Source organism: Lepidochelys kempii, chromosome 14 (genome assembly GCF_965140285.1).
Source record: "Lepidochelys kempii isolate rLepKem1 chromosome 14, rLepKem1.hap1, whole genome shotgun sequence".
Classification (NCBI taxonomy): domain Eukaryota; kingdom Metazoa; phylum Chordata; order Testudines; family Cheloniidae; genus Lepidochelys; species Lepidochelys kempii.
In genome coordinates, this window is record NC_136393.1 from 16,268,824 (window position 1) to 16,285,239 (window position 16,416).

At 47.9% G+C, this 16,416-nt stretch overlaps 1 protein-coding gene and 1 long non-coding RNA gene across 5 annotated transcripts in view; one reads left to right on the top strand and one right to left on the bottom strand.

The window, feature by feature from the left end:
- RNF157 (ring finger protein 157) overlaps positions 1 to 8,729 on the bottom strand; it is a 79,396-nt gene extending 70,667 nt beyond the window's left edge. For all 4 annotated transcript variants that reach the window (XR_012154781.2, XR_012154782.2, XM_073310595.2 and 1 more), the window contains exon 1: positions 8,202 to 8,729. Coding sequence is in view for 2 of the 4 variants with exons in the window: in XM_073310595.2 (XP_073166696.1) it covers positions 8,202 to 8,289 (88 nt within the window). In the remaining 2 variants the exon portion in view is untranslated. The remainder of the gene's footprint in view (positions 1 to 8,201) is intronic.
- LOC140897680 (uncharacterized) lies at positions 8,074 to 11,478 on the top strand. The gene is made up of 3 exons (XR_012154784.2): positions 8,074 to 8,156; positions 9,495 to 9,633; positions 11,262 to 11,478. It is a non-coding gene; the product is annotated as an uncharacterized LOC140897680 (long non-coding RNA).
- The last annotated feature ends 4,938 nt before the right edge of the window (positions 11,479 to 16,416 follow it).

Sequence of the window (16,416 nt, forward strand, 5' to 3'; positions counted from 1 at the left end):
ATATGCCCAGCAGAACGGCCATCAGTCATGGCAGAGGAGATTAAAGACAGAAGTGGTAAGTTGATGGTTTTGTCTCATCCACATGAAAGAGGAGAAGGAGTAATCAAATGGGCTGTGCTGGTCCAATGCTCTCCTCCCAATTAGGTGCAAAAGGGGGAAGAGTGAGCTGTAGCTCACGAAAGCTGATGCTCAGATAAATTGGTTAGTCTCTAAGGTGCCACAAGCACTCCTTTTCTTTTAACAGATCCATTGTTGCATGGAGTTTGCTGTCTCTGTGTAGAAGGGCTCCCGATCAGCCTGCAGTGAGCGCAAAGTGAATGGCTCCAGCAGGATCAGAGGTTAGTTTGTTATATGCTGCAGTTCCATGTCAACTATGACACCGGACTCCCGAAACACTGACTGTTTCCATCATGCTGCTGCCTTCATCGCCAGTTTATGGTTTGCAGTCTTAATACTTTGCTTCCCTTCCTCCCTGAAGTCACTCACACAGGCATGCACCTAGGCCATGAGCAACAAGACTAGAGATTATTCTACGCTGACCCCAGGTGCAGGAAAACTTGCAAACCAGGCTACCCTGCCCCACCTCCGGTGAAGAACTTGCTTTGAACATTCTCCCAGAGATCAACCCTTGAGCGAAACACTTTAACTGCCTGGGCACTGCTGGGAAGGGAGGGGAGGAGGGGTTTGAACTCCCCTCTGTCAAGCAACAAGCTTCCTATTATTGGTTAATTATAATTCTTTAACTGACACCTGCCTCAAGAGGATTAAAAGCCTGTCAAGGACGGTTAAATGGTTGAGGGAGAGCCAGGCTCTAATGAGATTTAAAACTTCTGAGACCTCAAGGAACAAATAAAGAATACAGTATAAGCGAACTGCACTATTTTAAAAAAGCGACAGAAGTTTGAACAAGGCATCATGATGTCACCTGTACATTCAGACAAGCCTCGTGTATCAGCATCCCCCCTGCCAACATATTCATGTAAGAGAAGTCACAGATGTACACAAAAAGGAAAGGAGGATGTGTGGCACCTTAGAGACGAACAAATTTATTTGAGCATAAGCTTTCGTGAGCTACAGCTCACTTCATCGGATGCTCACAAAAGCTTATGCTCAAATAAATTTGTTCGTCTCTAAGGTGCCACAAGTACTCCTTTTCTTTTTGCGAATACAGCCTAACACGGCTGCTACTCTGAAACCTGTCAAGATGTACACAATGCATATTTGATCCTAAGGATGCTACTGGGCTCCTTTTTTTGTGTGTGTGCCGAATACCCAGCAGGTGAATTGCTCTAGAGAAGGAATCTTGGGTTTGTCCTGTTCCAGGAAAAGATCTAATTAGGGTTCCCCCTGCAATACTGTATACTCAGAGACAAAGAACTCCGCCATGGAGTACTGACAAGCGCAAGGCTAGGAAGCTGGCAAGCAGCAGACAGCTTTTCCCAGTTACCGCACATCACAGTGTGATGCAAGGCAAATGCGCTAATGGCAGCTGGGCTAATCAACTTAGGTGCATAAATAAAGCTCTCTTGCAAGTGTCCAATCGCTGTGGGTCTGTTTCCATTTTGCTGATCATGAAGAATTTGCTCGGGAGGAGGGGGTGGGTGGAGAAAGATAATGCCCCGTCCGGCTCTATAGAAAACATTGCAGTTTAAACAGGAGTCAATTGACACCCTACACAGACAGCTCCCTCATCAAGTGGGCTGATGGGCATTGTACATCTTGAGAAGCCCTATGCACATAAAGCAATTGAAGCCAGTTTTGCAGGTTTTCTAGAATCTATAGCTGACAATCATCTGAGACTGCAGCTTTGCATTTAATTTCAGCTCCAAATCTGCTATACCACATTTCTTGCAATACACACCATTCATTACACTTCATACTCAGGATTACACATTAGTTACATCCCATCCCTTAGGAACAAAGGGCTGAAACCACTTTACAGTTGAAAGGTGCACCACAGGGCAGTGTTACAGGGCGGATGAGAGGGTGACAATTTTTACAAAGGGGTTTGAAATTAAAAGAACAATGAAAATGGGTGGATGTGTTGGGGGGGGGGGCAGATTCATACTTTGTCTTGAAGCACTTAGCACACTGTTGGTGACGCATAAATAATCATATTGGGACTCCAAACACAACTGGGTTGGGCTAGTGCATTACAGCCCTAAAGGGAAACTGATTAAAAAAAAAAAGAGAGAGAGATGAAACTGACCAGGCTACTGCCACTGTCCAACCTGATCTAAGTGGAGCAAACAGCATAAATGGGGATATGTCAATTACTTTTTTTCATGCTGATTGGATCATCTAAGATGTTACTAATAACACACATAAGGGATTCTTCTCTAAACGTACAGTGAAGCCTCTGCTTCTAGCCACCTGCTCTCCACACCTGTGTTAACGATTCGGTTTGCAAAATCTCAGTCCCTGTGAAATTTCCCAGCAAGAATAAATGTAGCAGGAAACCCCCAGCAGCCACCTGCAAACCCCTCCCTCCCCCAACACACCTGCATAAATTGTTTGTAATCAACCTGTGCCGATGACTGCTGTTTTTCCTGTAGAGAAGAACGTCAGCAGTGTTTTAACTGCAAACTTAGGGCAAGATCATGCCCAACCCTGTGCAGGCATGCAAGGAAAAGGGGGAGGGGGAGGAGTTCAGACACTAGGATCCACCCCACCTTTTGTCTGGGCAGAAACCAGAAGCGCACCTGATGCACTCCACTGTAAGGTGCAGTGGATGCAGAGGATTTTGGAAGCATCATCTCTTTCTCAAGAGCTGCCTCGGGCCTGATGCACATCTGCATTTCCTACTGTGGGAAGTGGTTCCAAGCCACCCCCGTACCCCATTGTGTTCTGGCTCATTTAGATCAGTGCAATAAGCCAGAGAGAAGACCTCAAGAAAAAGCACAGGGAGGACAAAGCTGGAACAGGAGACCACTGTCTGGACTGTCTTTTTTTAAACAAACGAAAAATAGGCAGCCATAAGCCAAAAACTGTGGAGTCCTTGAGTCCCTGCAGCGGCCTCTGATACAAACAGCGGAGCTTGTTCGTATTATTTGTATTCCAGTAGCACCTAAGGACTACAACCAAGTATAGGGCCCCATGGTGCTGTGCCAATGCAGGGGAGACAGTTACTGCCCCGAAATCTCCCCTCTAGCCGGTGGGTGGGAGGCAAAGCAAAGGCACAGCAGGGGTACGTGACTTGGCCAAGGCCACACAGAAGGGCACTGGCAAAGGGAGATGTCGAGCACAGGCATCCCAGCTCCTAACCTAATCCCCTGGATCATCCCACGACCCTTCCTCTTCTTTTGACTGTCACCTGGATGGACTGCTCAATTCCAACAGCGCGCCAGCATGACTCAGCACCTTAACCGTGGGATCAAACCCCAGTATTTTGTTTGCACGTCACCAGTTGATTAGATCCCTCACTGCTCGTCATGGCAGAGCCACCCGTACGCTCAGAGCACCTAAGATTCAGTCTGTGCATTTCAATAAAACCACCTCTGTATACCATAGTAGGCTGGACACTGGGTGGGGGAAATCAGCTTGTAAAGATAAACAAGCCTCCTTGACAAATAGTTTCTGAGGCAGATTCCATTATGGAGAAGGCCTAGTGTGACAGTGAGCACCCAATTATCAGACCCAATGGGGACTCGGATCGCTGCACTGCTGCGATTTCACAGCTTTCACAGATTTTAAGGCCAGAAGGGTTCATTAGGATCATCTAGTCTGAGCTCCTACATAACGCAGACCAGAGAGTCTCACCCAGCGATTCCTGCCTCAGGAGTACATCGACACCGCGTCAGCTGACTTGAGCCAGCCAAGGATCTTTCAGTGCAGTGTAGACATACCCTAATAGTCCAACGACCTGAGGCTGAACTACACAGCCATTAGAAAGACATCCAGACTTGATTTAAAGACTCCAGGTGATTGGGGCATTTGCCACAACCCTTGGTGATCTGTTCCAACAGTTAGTTACTCTCACTGTTAAACATCTGCCTCTTGTTTCCAGTTGGGTAAACTGGGGGTCTGGGTACACTTATCCCAGCACATACAATCTTCAAATTGGCTTCCACATCACTACATCCCCTAAGGAGCTGCTACACAGGAGACTTATGAACGGATGCTTTGGAGGTGCTCCCCCTGTTTGTCTATGGGGCAGAGGGGAATGAGAAGAACCAGGCGCAGTGTCCACAGTTATACCTGTCCAGCGACTCTAAACATCTCACGGGAGTGATGGAAGAGTAGCTACAGCCACCCTTCCAGCCCACAGAGCACGGGGAAGGAGCTACAGAACCGCAATCTAGCGCTGGTGCATCGCCCCGCCCCGAGCCTCCTGCACGCTTCACCCACCGTAGAGCTCGAGTAGTGAGTTGAAGTAAATTTCACCCTTAAACCTGGGGCGCAAGCTGAGTTACTTGCACCTTTCAGCCAGTAGAAAGGAAACTAGATGTAACTAGGGAGCAGAGAAAGGGAGTCACCTTTTTCCCACACAATGAATAATAGTGCATTTCAATTCTTCACATAACCACCCCGACCCAGCTTAATGAGAAGCAAGAGGACATGGCCAGATTTCATTAATATGGCTGCATGTGTCTGACAACTTGCACGCATGAGTAAAGTGCCCGAGTCAGCAGAACCATGACTTTGGCCAAAGCAGCGTCTCAGACTTTCAACAGAGAAACAGCTCTGGCTGGGTAGAATAAGACACTTACGCAGTGAGGGAAAGGGCACCTGACAAGCCCCATGCTACAGGCTGATCAGTTAGGCCCGGAACCCCCAAATCTATGAGAAAACAATGGGAGCTGCAAAACCGCCGCACCTCTGAAGCAGGGAACCAAGGACCATGCCTACGTTCTGAGCCCCACCACTCCCACTTTGCTACAGCTATCATGTTCCCCCACCTCCGGAGAAGGTTACGTGTAATTATACACCCAGCTCTCGATTTACATTCCCAACGTTTGCATTTCAGAGACTGTTTACACTTCACACATGCGATGCATGACACTTGTAGAAATCAGCACCGCAAGCATCTCGCCCAGAACTGTTCTAACTCAGCTGTCCTGCAAAACTGAAAGAAAATCCCACTTAAGACCACAAGCAAAACAACTGTAATCTCTCTTGGTCACTAGTCCCCGGTCATCTTAGGTTTGGATGGTTGTATTTGCTCCCAACACAACTTCCGATAAACAACCAACTTAGTGAATTACTACTTCAGTTCCCGGTGCAGCCTCACAACTCTGGACCCGAAACACACTAAAAAGAAAAAAAAAAAATCACATGGGGGAACCCAGACAGTGCTGGGATCTGCCCTAATGCACCACGCTGCACTTGGCCTCGTAACAGAGTGCTCCAGTACCAGATTTGACACAGCCAAGAAAACTCTGTCCCCAAGCAACCGAGCTGAAGATGAGAAAGTCCTTCTCATTCATGCAGAGGTCACTTTATACAGGAGCAGGATAAAGACATATACCCCAACACCGCAGCCTCCAGTCTATTCAGTCCTTGACATTTTGAGTACATCAAATCATGGTACTACTAAACTAACCCATTGCCCTTCCTCAGCATCTTCCATCTGAGGACTGCAAAGCAGCTTACAGACATTGATGAATTATGCCTCTCAAATCCTGGTGAAGTAAGTGGGGGAAGTATTATCACCCTCATTTCACAGGTAGGGAAACTGAGGCTCAGAAAGGTTAAGTGACTTGCCTGGGATGACAGAGCCAGGAATAGATTCCCCGGGGCGGGGCCTCGGAGGAAGGGGCGATATGGGGGGCAGAGTCATGGTTTGGGCACCGGTGCCCCCTCCCCACTTTTAGGAAGCTTCCACCATTCCTGATGGGGATCTGAGGCAGAGAGATTAAATGACTTTCCCAAGGTCACACATGGAGTCTGTGGCAGCACCAGGAGTTAAATCCACATCTCTCAAGTACTCATCCAATACCTTAACTACAAAGCTATCATTCCTCCTCTTCACGGGTTTCCTTCTGAACTTGAGATACCTACTATAAATGTCACTCGTTTCCCGCCCCCCCAAAGATTGTCCATCAGTTCACGATGCAAAGCTTAGTTACAGTTAAGTAAGGCAAAATAAAAGGATGCAACAAAAATGACAGCATTTAAAACGACTCATGGGAAAGTGGAAAGAGAATCATCTCCAGCAGTCCCAGCACACACCAACCTCACAGCATCTACTGCAGTACTCAGGGACTCCGCATAACTTCCCTTGCTGTAAAAACATGCAACTCCTGCGTGTGCATCAAGAGGAGATTAAAAGCAGCAGGAATCACCGGTTTAAAATTATGACCCCACCAGAATACACCTTGTAGCATGACTGGTGGAAAAGAGGTTGTTAAAGGTCAAAAAGAGGTTGTTAAAGGTCAATAACCAGACAGATGTTTCAGCAGACCAGTTCCAGCTGTGCTCGCTATTACAAAGGCAAGCACATATTTTCAGTACGGAAACACAGTTTATGTTAGCGGTAATTCTTTCTAAAAAGGTCCTTGATAGTAATTAGCTAGTAGTTTCTTATAGCACTGAAGACCCTTAACTTTTACCTTAACCTATTAATAATATTCAGTGCCTCAAGGCTCGTTTTGCAAACCAAGTACAAATGCATAGTGGATCAAGACATCTTCAAAATATGCACCCCCTAATGTAACACTTTGCACATCCATATCACCTTCCATCCAAGGATCACAAAACTCTTCGTATTTATTACTGAATTAACCCTCTCATAAGATAGACATTGGCATTCCCATTATACAGGGGGGAAAGGAGGTCAGTCTTTCCTCAAGGTCACTCGCTCTTCCATGAGGAAGAGCCAAGAGCAGATTCCCAAACTGCTGACTCTCAGTACTGTGTGGTTTCATCTAGAGCAGTGCTACTCAAAGGGGTGGTCCGCGGATCGGTGCCAGTCCGCAAGCCATCGGCTGCCAGTCTGCTCGCATCTTGGAAAAAAAAATTGCCAGTCCCCCACATCAGATAGCTTGAGAAGCACTGCGCTAGACCAGGCATCCTGCCTGCATGATCATGTCAGAAGCACAGGTTCAGCAGCTAGGAGAATTGCAAACCACACTCATGAAATCCTCAGGGGAAGGGTTGGTCCCAGATTGATCAACAGGGAACCCGACAGGAGTTTAAACAATGGTTTTAAAAATAACATGCAGCCCTGGTGAGTATCTGTAAAAGCACAAGCCCCCAGTGCTTTGAGTTATATTGTCACCCTGGGAATTATTCTTCAAAACACAAAAGAAAAATGAAGTGGAACATGATACAGCTAAGTTTTTAAAGCCAGACAATTGTTTGCACCTTGTAATGGCAATGTATCAATGCAATCTGCTATTTAAAAGAGAATCATTAAGCTGGCAGACTGGAATTGAACCTGTACTTATTGAAGTTCTTGTCAGAACCCAAAGTTCTTTCCTCGCCATTGAATATTCGTAACCCGTTCTTTTCCGTGCCACACAAATAATGCATAATGCTAGCAAGAACGGCTGATGACACAGCTTTGTGTAACAGGCCAGAATTTTATAACCCCCCACCCAGCGTTTATCCATTTCATTTTTCTAAATGCAAGTAACACACGAGCCAAACATTCCAACCTGTGTGAACAGACATAAGACACCGCACTTACGGTTAATGTGTATTCCATCCATGCACACACAAAGATGGGTATGTAGCAATTCATTGTGGGATGCTGTGGTCCCAATTCAGTTTTTACTAGGGACTTCAAAGGGAATTTTGTCAGACCAAGGACTGAGCAAAACTCAGTTAAGTCTCTGGATTTAGCCCTATAGCTGTAGCCACATTAGATACAATTAATAAAACAAATAGAATAGAAAGTCATTTCTTTACCACTGAGCACAGTGCCATGAATGTCACCAATATAATTCAGGCCCCATGTAAAAATATTGCAGCCTTACAGAGTATCAGCAGGCAAGCAAGGGAAAAGAGGATTTAGGGCAGTCCAGACCTTTGAGAACCTTTGCCTGGAAGCTCATTCTTCCTGAAACAAACTCCACGAAAACCGATCAACTTCAGAAACTACTGCATCGCCTCCCACCCCGCAAAAGGACCGGACCAGCCCTTTTCCCTCGCCACACAGGGTGAAATGATTGCGACACTAGTTGAGGTTGGAGTTACCTCCTGAGCGTGCACAGGTCAGTCACACTGCTTCCCATACCTCCCCGCTCTTTAAGCCTTACCGGATTTCGGAGGATATCTGTAGACGGAATTAGAAGGGATGTCCACCTCTTCCACCCCGGCGTTCTGCCTGCTGGTCAGCGCCCCCATGGCTGCGCCTTGCAGAGGGGATCCAGGGGCTGGGAGGTGCTGCTGGGCTGGGGGGGGGGGGGGGGGAATGCAAGAGCCGGCAATGCAAGCGGGGGAGGAGGAGGGCAGCCTCACAGTGCCCTCAGTCAACCGCACTGGCTGTGCCCCCTGCTCCTTCAGTGGGGCGGCTGCCGCCTTGACTCTCCTGCTGCTGCTGAGCAGGGGACAGGAGCAGCTGCCCTCCCTCCCATCCCTTCCTCGCCGGAGCGGAACGCACGGGCTGGGCTGGGGCTAGCGGGGGCCCCTCCTGGAGCACTGCGGCTCACCAGGGGCGGGGGGTGGTGCCTGCATCGCCAGGGCTGAGGATGCCGCCGCCGCCGCCGCCGCTGGAGGGCCGGGAGGCAGCCCCTGCCCGCAGCAGCATCCTCTCCCCCTGCGCCGGCAGCCGCGCCGAGCCGCTGCACGGGGGCTGGGCGCCGCCTTGACGTTAGGGCGGCTCGCCAGCCAATGGAGGCGGGGAGCCGGCAGCTGTCACCGGCCGGGCCGGGCCGGAGCCGCCTGCAGGCAGCTGCACGAGCTCAGCCGGCTGCGGCAGCAGCGGCGCCCCAGCTGGGGCAGGGTCTGGGCTCGCGGGGCAGCGCGGCACGGGTGCCCCGGGGCCAGCGGCAGCCCCAGCCCGGGGAGGGAGGAGCAGCCCCTGCTGCTCAGAGCCAGGCCCTGCAGCCTCGAGCTGGACCCAGAAGCCACCTGCCGGAGGTACCTTCTGTGCATGGAGAAGCGGCGGGGCGGGGCGCCTCCCGCTCCGGTATTCCCCAGGCTGGGGCTGCGGCCCCTGCTCGCTCCCCTCCCTCTGCTGGGTGACCAGATGTCCCAAATGTATAGGGACAGTCCCGATATTTGGGGCTTTGTCTTATATAGGCGCCTATTGCCCCCCACCCCCGTCCCGATTTTTCACACTTGCTGTCGGGTCACCCTACCCTCTGCGCAAGGGGCGGGAAGGATTCGCTCGGCAAGTCTGTTAACCCGGTCTGACCTCCTGCCCCTTCAACAACTCCTCCCCCACTCCCCGGAGGGAGTCCCTTAGTGGCACCAAAGGGGCACCCCAGTTGCTTACAGCAACTTCCCTAGCCTGGCTGGGAGCTCACTAGACAGGGGGCTCTTTCCACTGAGGCTAGACTGGTCTTGGAACTCCCTTTAAATGGGCCAAATGTGTCTTTTTTTCGCAGGAAAAAGTTGGGCCCCAGCCCAGCCAGTTGTTCCCCGCCCATGGACTGCACTGGGGATTCACCCGCAGAGCTCAGTGCAGGATCAGGGTCCCAGTACCTTGCTGATTATACTTGAAAACCCAGGCCCAGAGCCACAAAGGTACGTCAGCCCTTAAGTCTGGGCTTTAGGGGCCTACGCCCCAGCTTTGGCCACTGAACTCCCACCAAACCCTGTAGGCGGCTGCACGCGCTCAGCTCCTCAGTACCCTGCATTTCTGCCTGGGGGCCAGTGCACTGCCTCTCTCTAGCATCCAGACACCTGTCTCCACCTAATCCCAGAGCAATTCAAAACCTGGGGGAAGACAAACGCCTAAATCGCACACTGGGTCCAATCCGGTCGGCGTGCTCAGGGGCCGCCTATGGGATCGGAGCCCATTCAAAATCCTGCCAGAAGAGAAGCTGCTGCCACCCACGGTATAACTTCCAGTCCAGTGGTTAAAGCATTCATCCATGGCAGAGGGGGAGAAAGGATTTGAACAGGGGTCTCCCACCTAAGCTGTCTGACTCCAGGCGGCCAAGCAGGGATAGGCATCTCCCTGCAGCCTGGATTTAGGCGCCTGTTTCCAAGAGCGGGGCAAGGCTTAGAACATACCGCTCTCGTGGGCATCTCCCATGGGGCACTTAGGTGGCTCTTCGCCTAGCGTCCTGGCTTTTGTGGGTCCCATTCTAAGGCGCCTCTCTCCCCATTCATTGTATAAGGAGCCTGGACACCTAACTAAGCTTTGGGGACCGCACCTAAAAGTTAGGCATCATGACGCTTAGTGTTGCAATGCCAAAGTCCCTTCATAGATCCCCCCCCAGAGGCACCGTCTGTTCTGTACAGACATGGTAAACCAGTGGCTCTTTTTTTAAGTGTAGATGTTTTACCTCATTTCCCCACCTACCTCCTTGTTTGCGTTGTACTGTGAAGTGGTTGTCAGGCTCCACCTCAGAAGTGGCTGCATATCATTGGTACTCCCCATATAGCAGCTGAGAGGAAAGATATTATATAAATGTGAAATTATTATTATTTATCCTCAGACACCCTCTTAATGCTTCCTGGAGTTCCCATACATACAAACACACTTTTCTCCAAACTACTTGAGTATCTGCTCCAGAACAAGGTTCCATGGGAATATGATGCCATTTTTAAAATATCATTGTTCTGACCTATTTTCATATATAAATGTTGGAGAACAGAAACTTCTTTAAAAATGCTAGAAATTAATCAATCCTGCAATGCAAGTTAATGGAGGATCACATGAATTTACTTTAAGTTGATATCACAATTGCTACAAATACTAAATCAGAGAGGCATGTATGAAATCAGATAAATGACCACTTTGCCCTAAGATGTGTATTCGGTAATGAATGAAACTTCTAATGGCTTTTCTCTGCTCCATAGGTTCCACATTTCTTTCATTTAGAACTTCCTGTTTCTCTGAAGGATCAGGAAATTAGTGCAAACACCCAAAACTCTAAACATATTAAATGCTGGATGTGTTTCATGTCAAACAATTGCTTTTGATTCTCTATAAAGAATACATGCAGCATTGCCAACTGGAAAATCATGACTCAGGCCCTCAAAAATAATGAGATTTTACAAAGACAATAACTTTGGGTTCCTTTTACTCACCTTTTGGTTTTTGAACCTTTGGGGTACACTCAGGTCTCATTTTCAAGCTTTTTTTCTGAAGCTCTGGAGGTTAGAAACATACCTTTTTCTTTTCTTTTTTTTTTTAATGGAAGCTGAGAGTCTCACATATTCACATGACTCCAGGAGCCGGAGCTTTAAGAAAAGCACCCCCAAAAAATGAGACTAGCAATCACATCCAAGAGCTGACAACACTGATTCAATGCCTGGCACTGCAGTTCATGCAGATCAGACACTGCCACAAGAATTTTGCTCCCATGCAGATTGCAGGACTGGCCTTTTGAGCACTCTGAATGCATCCGATGAAGAGAGCTGTAGCTCACGAAAGCTCATGCTCAAATAAATTTGTTAGTCTCTAAGGTGCCACAAGTACTCCTGTTCTTTTTGTGAATACAGACTAACATGGCTGCTACTCTGAAACCTATATTATTTTAGTTCACTTTATTTATCCCTGCAGCTTGCATGTTCATTTTACAAGCAACAATTTCTCCATTCCACCCACTCCTTTTCCCCCATGTTGACACACTTTCTTACATCTGTGTGCCAAACAGAGCCTTAGGCCCTAATCCTGCAGAAGGTCTGGAGGAGCAGACCCCCTGCACTTGCATGGAGTCCCAATTATGTCAGTGGGGAAATCTGCCCACCCAGACCTTACAGCAGGACTGAAGGCTTGTATTTCACTTTCCAGCAAACCTATGCCTCCTTCTTTTCATATCTGTGGAGCTCCAATATTATTATTTCATGGGCTAGCTATCCTCTCTTTTGATCCCTTTACAAAAACGATAAGAGATGGAGGATGGTATGAAGGTTGCTGAGGATACATTCAGTTACATGGTGTTCGGTGTTTTTGGTGGCTGAACACTATAATTGGTCTTTGTATCACATTTATTCTCTTGACACGCCAAGTAATTGCATTTATATAGAAAATGGTTGGCAAGTATTTCTGGAACAAATACCCATATCTGCACACAAAAAAGCTCATCCTTAAATATTAGTGCAAACAGAAGACTGTCCTGTGAAAGTCTGCAGAAAAGGAGACAGCATGGATGGATCAAATCACAAGTCAGATTTCACATGCATGTTTGAATTCTTTTGCAGCCATTCATCCAGCTCTAGTCTTGATGCTGAGCCCTCACCAAGCAACTATAACCTGGCAGCCAAGGGTAGGTTTGAGCAAATTACAGGTTAAAGGCAAATGTTAAACTTAAGACACATTTTGCATCTGTTTTTTCCAGAATAAAACTTCATAGATTTTAGGGAATAAAAGCAAAACTAAGATTGACAGACAATGTAACATTGGCAATTGACATCATCACTAAAAGAAATGGAAGCGTACGAATTGATAACTGACGGTTTTCTTTTCTGTGTACCACACCTTTAAGGTTAACCAATTTATTTGAGCATAAGCTTTCGTGAGCTACAGCTCACTTCATCAGATGCATACTGTGGAAAGTGTAGAAGATCTTTTTATATACACACAAAGCATGAAAAAACACCTCCCCCCACCCCACTCTCCTGCTATATAATTATCATACACATTGTAAGGAGAGTGATCACTTTAGATAAGCTATTACCAGCAGGAGAGTGGGGTGGGGGGAGGTGTTTTTTCATGCTTTGTGTGTATATAAAAAGATCTTCTACACTTTCCACAGTATGCGTCCGATGAAGTGAGCTGTAGCTCACGAAAGCTTATGCTCAGATAAATTGGTTAGTCTCTAAGGTGCCACAAGTCCTCCTTTTCTTTTTGCGAATACAGACTAACACGGCTGTTACTCTGAAACTTTTAAGGTTGCTAGTAGTCTGCTGTCTGCAGCCCCTGACATTTTGTGAGGCTAAACTGACAGTGTGTTATGGAGCCAGAGACGCACAACAAACTCCACTGTCTAACCGGGACTTTGCTTTTATTCCTCAGTCTTTGTAAACATCATTTAGTCTAGAAATACAGTCTGTGGCTGGGGATGGAAAACACAGCAGAAGTTACATACTCTATATAGGGCCCAATTCTGCAAACCACTAGTGAACTCAATGGGAGTTCGACACAGTTTGTTCTGCATAGTCAGATCCCTGCCTTTCAAGCCCCACTGAAGTCAATGAAGTCCAGCTGTGCAGAGCAAGGTGCAGGAGCAAGGCTAAGAGAGGCTTGTGGGATCAGGCCCATGCAGCTAGAGATGGTCTGATCCAAAACTCCGTATCCAAACCTACCTGAATTTTGGGGAAGAGGGTCAGAATTCAAACCTGGATCCAAATTTCATGGCTGGGGTGAACTAAGCACGCTGGATCTGCACAGCTTTCAGCTTTGGCAGGTGCAAATGCCAGAGGTGGGTCTGAATTTCAGTGCTCAGGATCCATCTCCATATTCACTTCTGCATAGAGAAAACCCCAGGGAAGTATAAACATGGGCACGGGAGAAACATGGGGGAGAAAGAGCCAGCACATTTCATTAGAATGAATCCCATTAAACAGACTGCAGGATTTTACAGCAGACAATAATTCAAAGTTACACCCACAAAGAGCCATAAAACACCAGTCATTATGCCCAGTGTTGAAGTTTTACGGTGTCGTACTGCAGTGTAGTATTTTATGGTGCAGTGCCGTAGTGGAGGAATGTTGTTCAAGAATATTGCTACGGGAGGATCTGAGTCTAGGTCTTTTTTTTTTCCTTTCGAAGCATTGCTTGCAGAATTTAAATACTGTATCTCGTCAGGCAAAACACTGACAGCCAAAACAAAGTCAAGGCAGATATAGCTGGGCCAACATACAAGGCTCAATGTCTCCAGCTTGGAGAGGTGGGGGCAATGGAAGAGAGACAGGCAGTGTTTAGACTGACTCTGCATCTGTTGTGCAAGACCCGAGGGCTGAAGCACTAAGCCTATTCATCTAGTAGCTTAGGAAGCCAGAGTATTCATTAAAGGGGGCGATCGCCAAGAACTGTAATCCTGCTAGCATATCTGTACTCTCTACTGCATCCTTCTTGCCTGGAGTTCCTGCTTTAAAATCTGATCTGACCCTCACTCAGCTGTACTCACTGCAGGGAAGCAGCAGTAAGTGCAAAGTATTAGTTGCTGACATCACCCAGCTTAATAATCATACAGCTGCCGCTCCGGCCTCATGAAGTGGACACACAGGAGGGCAAAACAGCACAGCATCTGGCCTGCCAGGAGTCACAGATGAAGGCTGTAGGGAAACGCTGGCCTGGATCGTGCCATCAGTATCAAGTGGAACCCCTCACTGGAGTGAGCAGCGAGTTCTATTAATGGCATGACAGCACCCTCAGCTGCACAATAAAATACTCTTTTGAATGACTGTTTGGCTGGTATCATTTAGCGATCTCTAAGGAAGGAGTTTCAAGGGGCAATGCAGAATGTTCTGCTAGGACCCACCCAGTCCTGCACTCCTCACCCACACAAAATTCCCCCATTGCATCAATGACTAGCCAGCAGAGAATCAGGCCCTTAAATGTAAACAATACTAAAATTAAATGTAAGGGATTCTGATGCTTGAGAGAAGTGCTGGACAATGAAGCGATTCTTCCACATGGATTAATACTTTGTGATTTTTGCATGAAAATAACTAAGCACGTTACACAGGCAGGTAAATATCATTACCGTCATTTTACTGATGGGGAAACCCAGGCACAGAGAGACAAAGTCACTTGCCTAAGCTGGGGAAAAGTTCAGATCTCCCAAGTCTAGTAGACCCTGCTGCCTCCACTGAGGTCAATAGGCCTACTCCAGGGAGTAAGATGATGAGAATTTGGCCTTGTGTCCATACATCTAATGCACTGTCAGTTCCCTCTCTAACGCTTCAGTGGTGACTGGCATACGCTACCTTCGCGGACAGTTTATCCCAGAGCACCCTTCCCTTCATTGTCTCTGACCCAAGCTCTCTCCTGTAGGAGATAAAGCTTTCCAGATGGCCTTTTGGCTAAGATCTTGCACTCTATCAGTGGCACATTTGACATGTCCTCTGTCAGGAGCCTGTGTGCTGCTCTCACAAGGGGGACGGGCTTAGCTATCTAGGTCAGTAGCTCTTTTTCATCCCTATCTACTGTTTGTTCCATGACCTTCCTTTTTATCTTGCGCTGATTGAAATTGCCATTGGGTTTCTTTGACTCTGTCCTTTCCTGGGCCTCCTCCTACCACCTTGACTGCTCTTTCAGCAAGTCCTCTTGCTCCTCTGCCCATCCCCTTCTGTGCTGATGTTTCCCCACAGATCTGTCCTTAGACCTCTCCTTCTCCACCTCTCTCCTCATGACCTCCCATGGTCTCTCTCATCACCTCAGTGTCCGTGACTGTTGGATCTCTCTCCCCACCCCAGCTCTTCCAGTCTCTTCAACGTACCTACTTGTGAATGTCACACCACAGCCTTAAACGAGCCCTGGATTAAGTGGATTGTCTCATTTTTCCTATTCTACACTCTCCCCTTTCACCAGGGACAACTCCAGTCCCTTTCTCATGACTCAGACTCAGGCTTATCTTTGACTCCTCCCTTTCTTTCTTTCTCTGGATCCAGGATCTTGCCAAATTCTGCCTGATAACACTTCTAAAACCTGCCCCATCCTCTCCAGTCCCTCTGCGAGAACCGTGGTTCTCTTTAACCTGCACCAACAGAACCGCCCTCTTTCTAAACATTCCCCCCACCCCCAGCTTCCCACCTCTCCCCTTCAATCAACTGAATAGTGAGCAGCTCACTTCATCGGCTTCCCGGACTGCCTACCTAAGTCCCTTCACCGGCTCCCTCTCTCTTCTCACAGAATGGAAGCCGTTCACGCACATTTCTAAGGCTTTACACATAACTACATCTCACCTCCCACTGGAAGAAGGGAAACCGAGACTCTCACTCCAGATTCAGGCATTGGAGGGAGCCACATATCACACAACTACCGCCCGGGCCTAACGAGTGAAGACACAGGGGGGAGGGGAGGTTTGAGGAACAGTAAGAGGCCACTCTAGTCTCCTCTAGGTTTTTCACCAAGCAGCCAACAGTCAAATAAACATAGAGGCCTTGTGCTAAACAGCGAACAGCCAGAGATCCCTGAATGGTCCCTTCCTTACCCACCGTAGCAACCTGCATGGACCGTGGGGCACCAATTGCAGGAGGCACACCAAGTCTGTCTCCCTTCACGTGGCTAGAACATTCACTGAAGTTGTTACAGCACAGCTGTAAATAGTTCTTGTAATAAAGAGCCAGTTTAGTTTGATAAGCATGGAGCCCTTTCAAGTTATTACCCAGCCCGTGATACGTGGAACA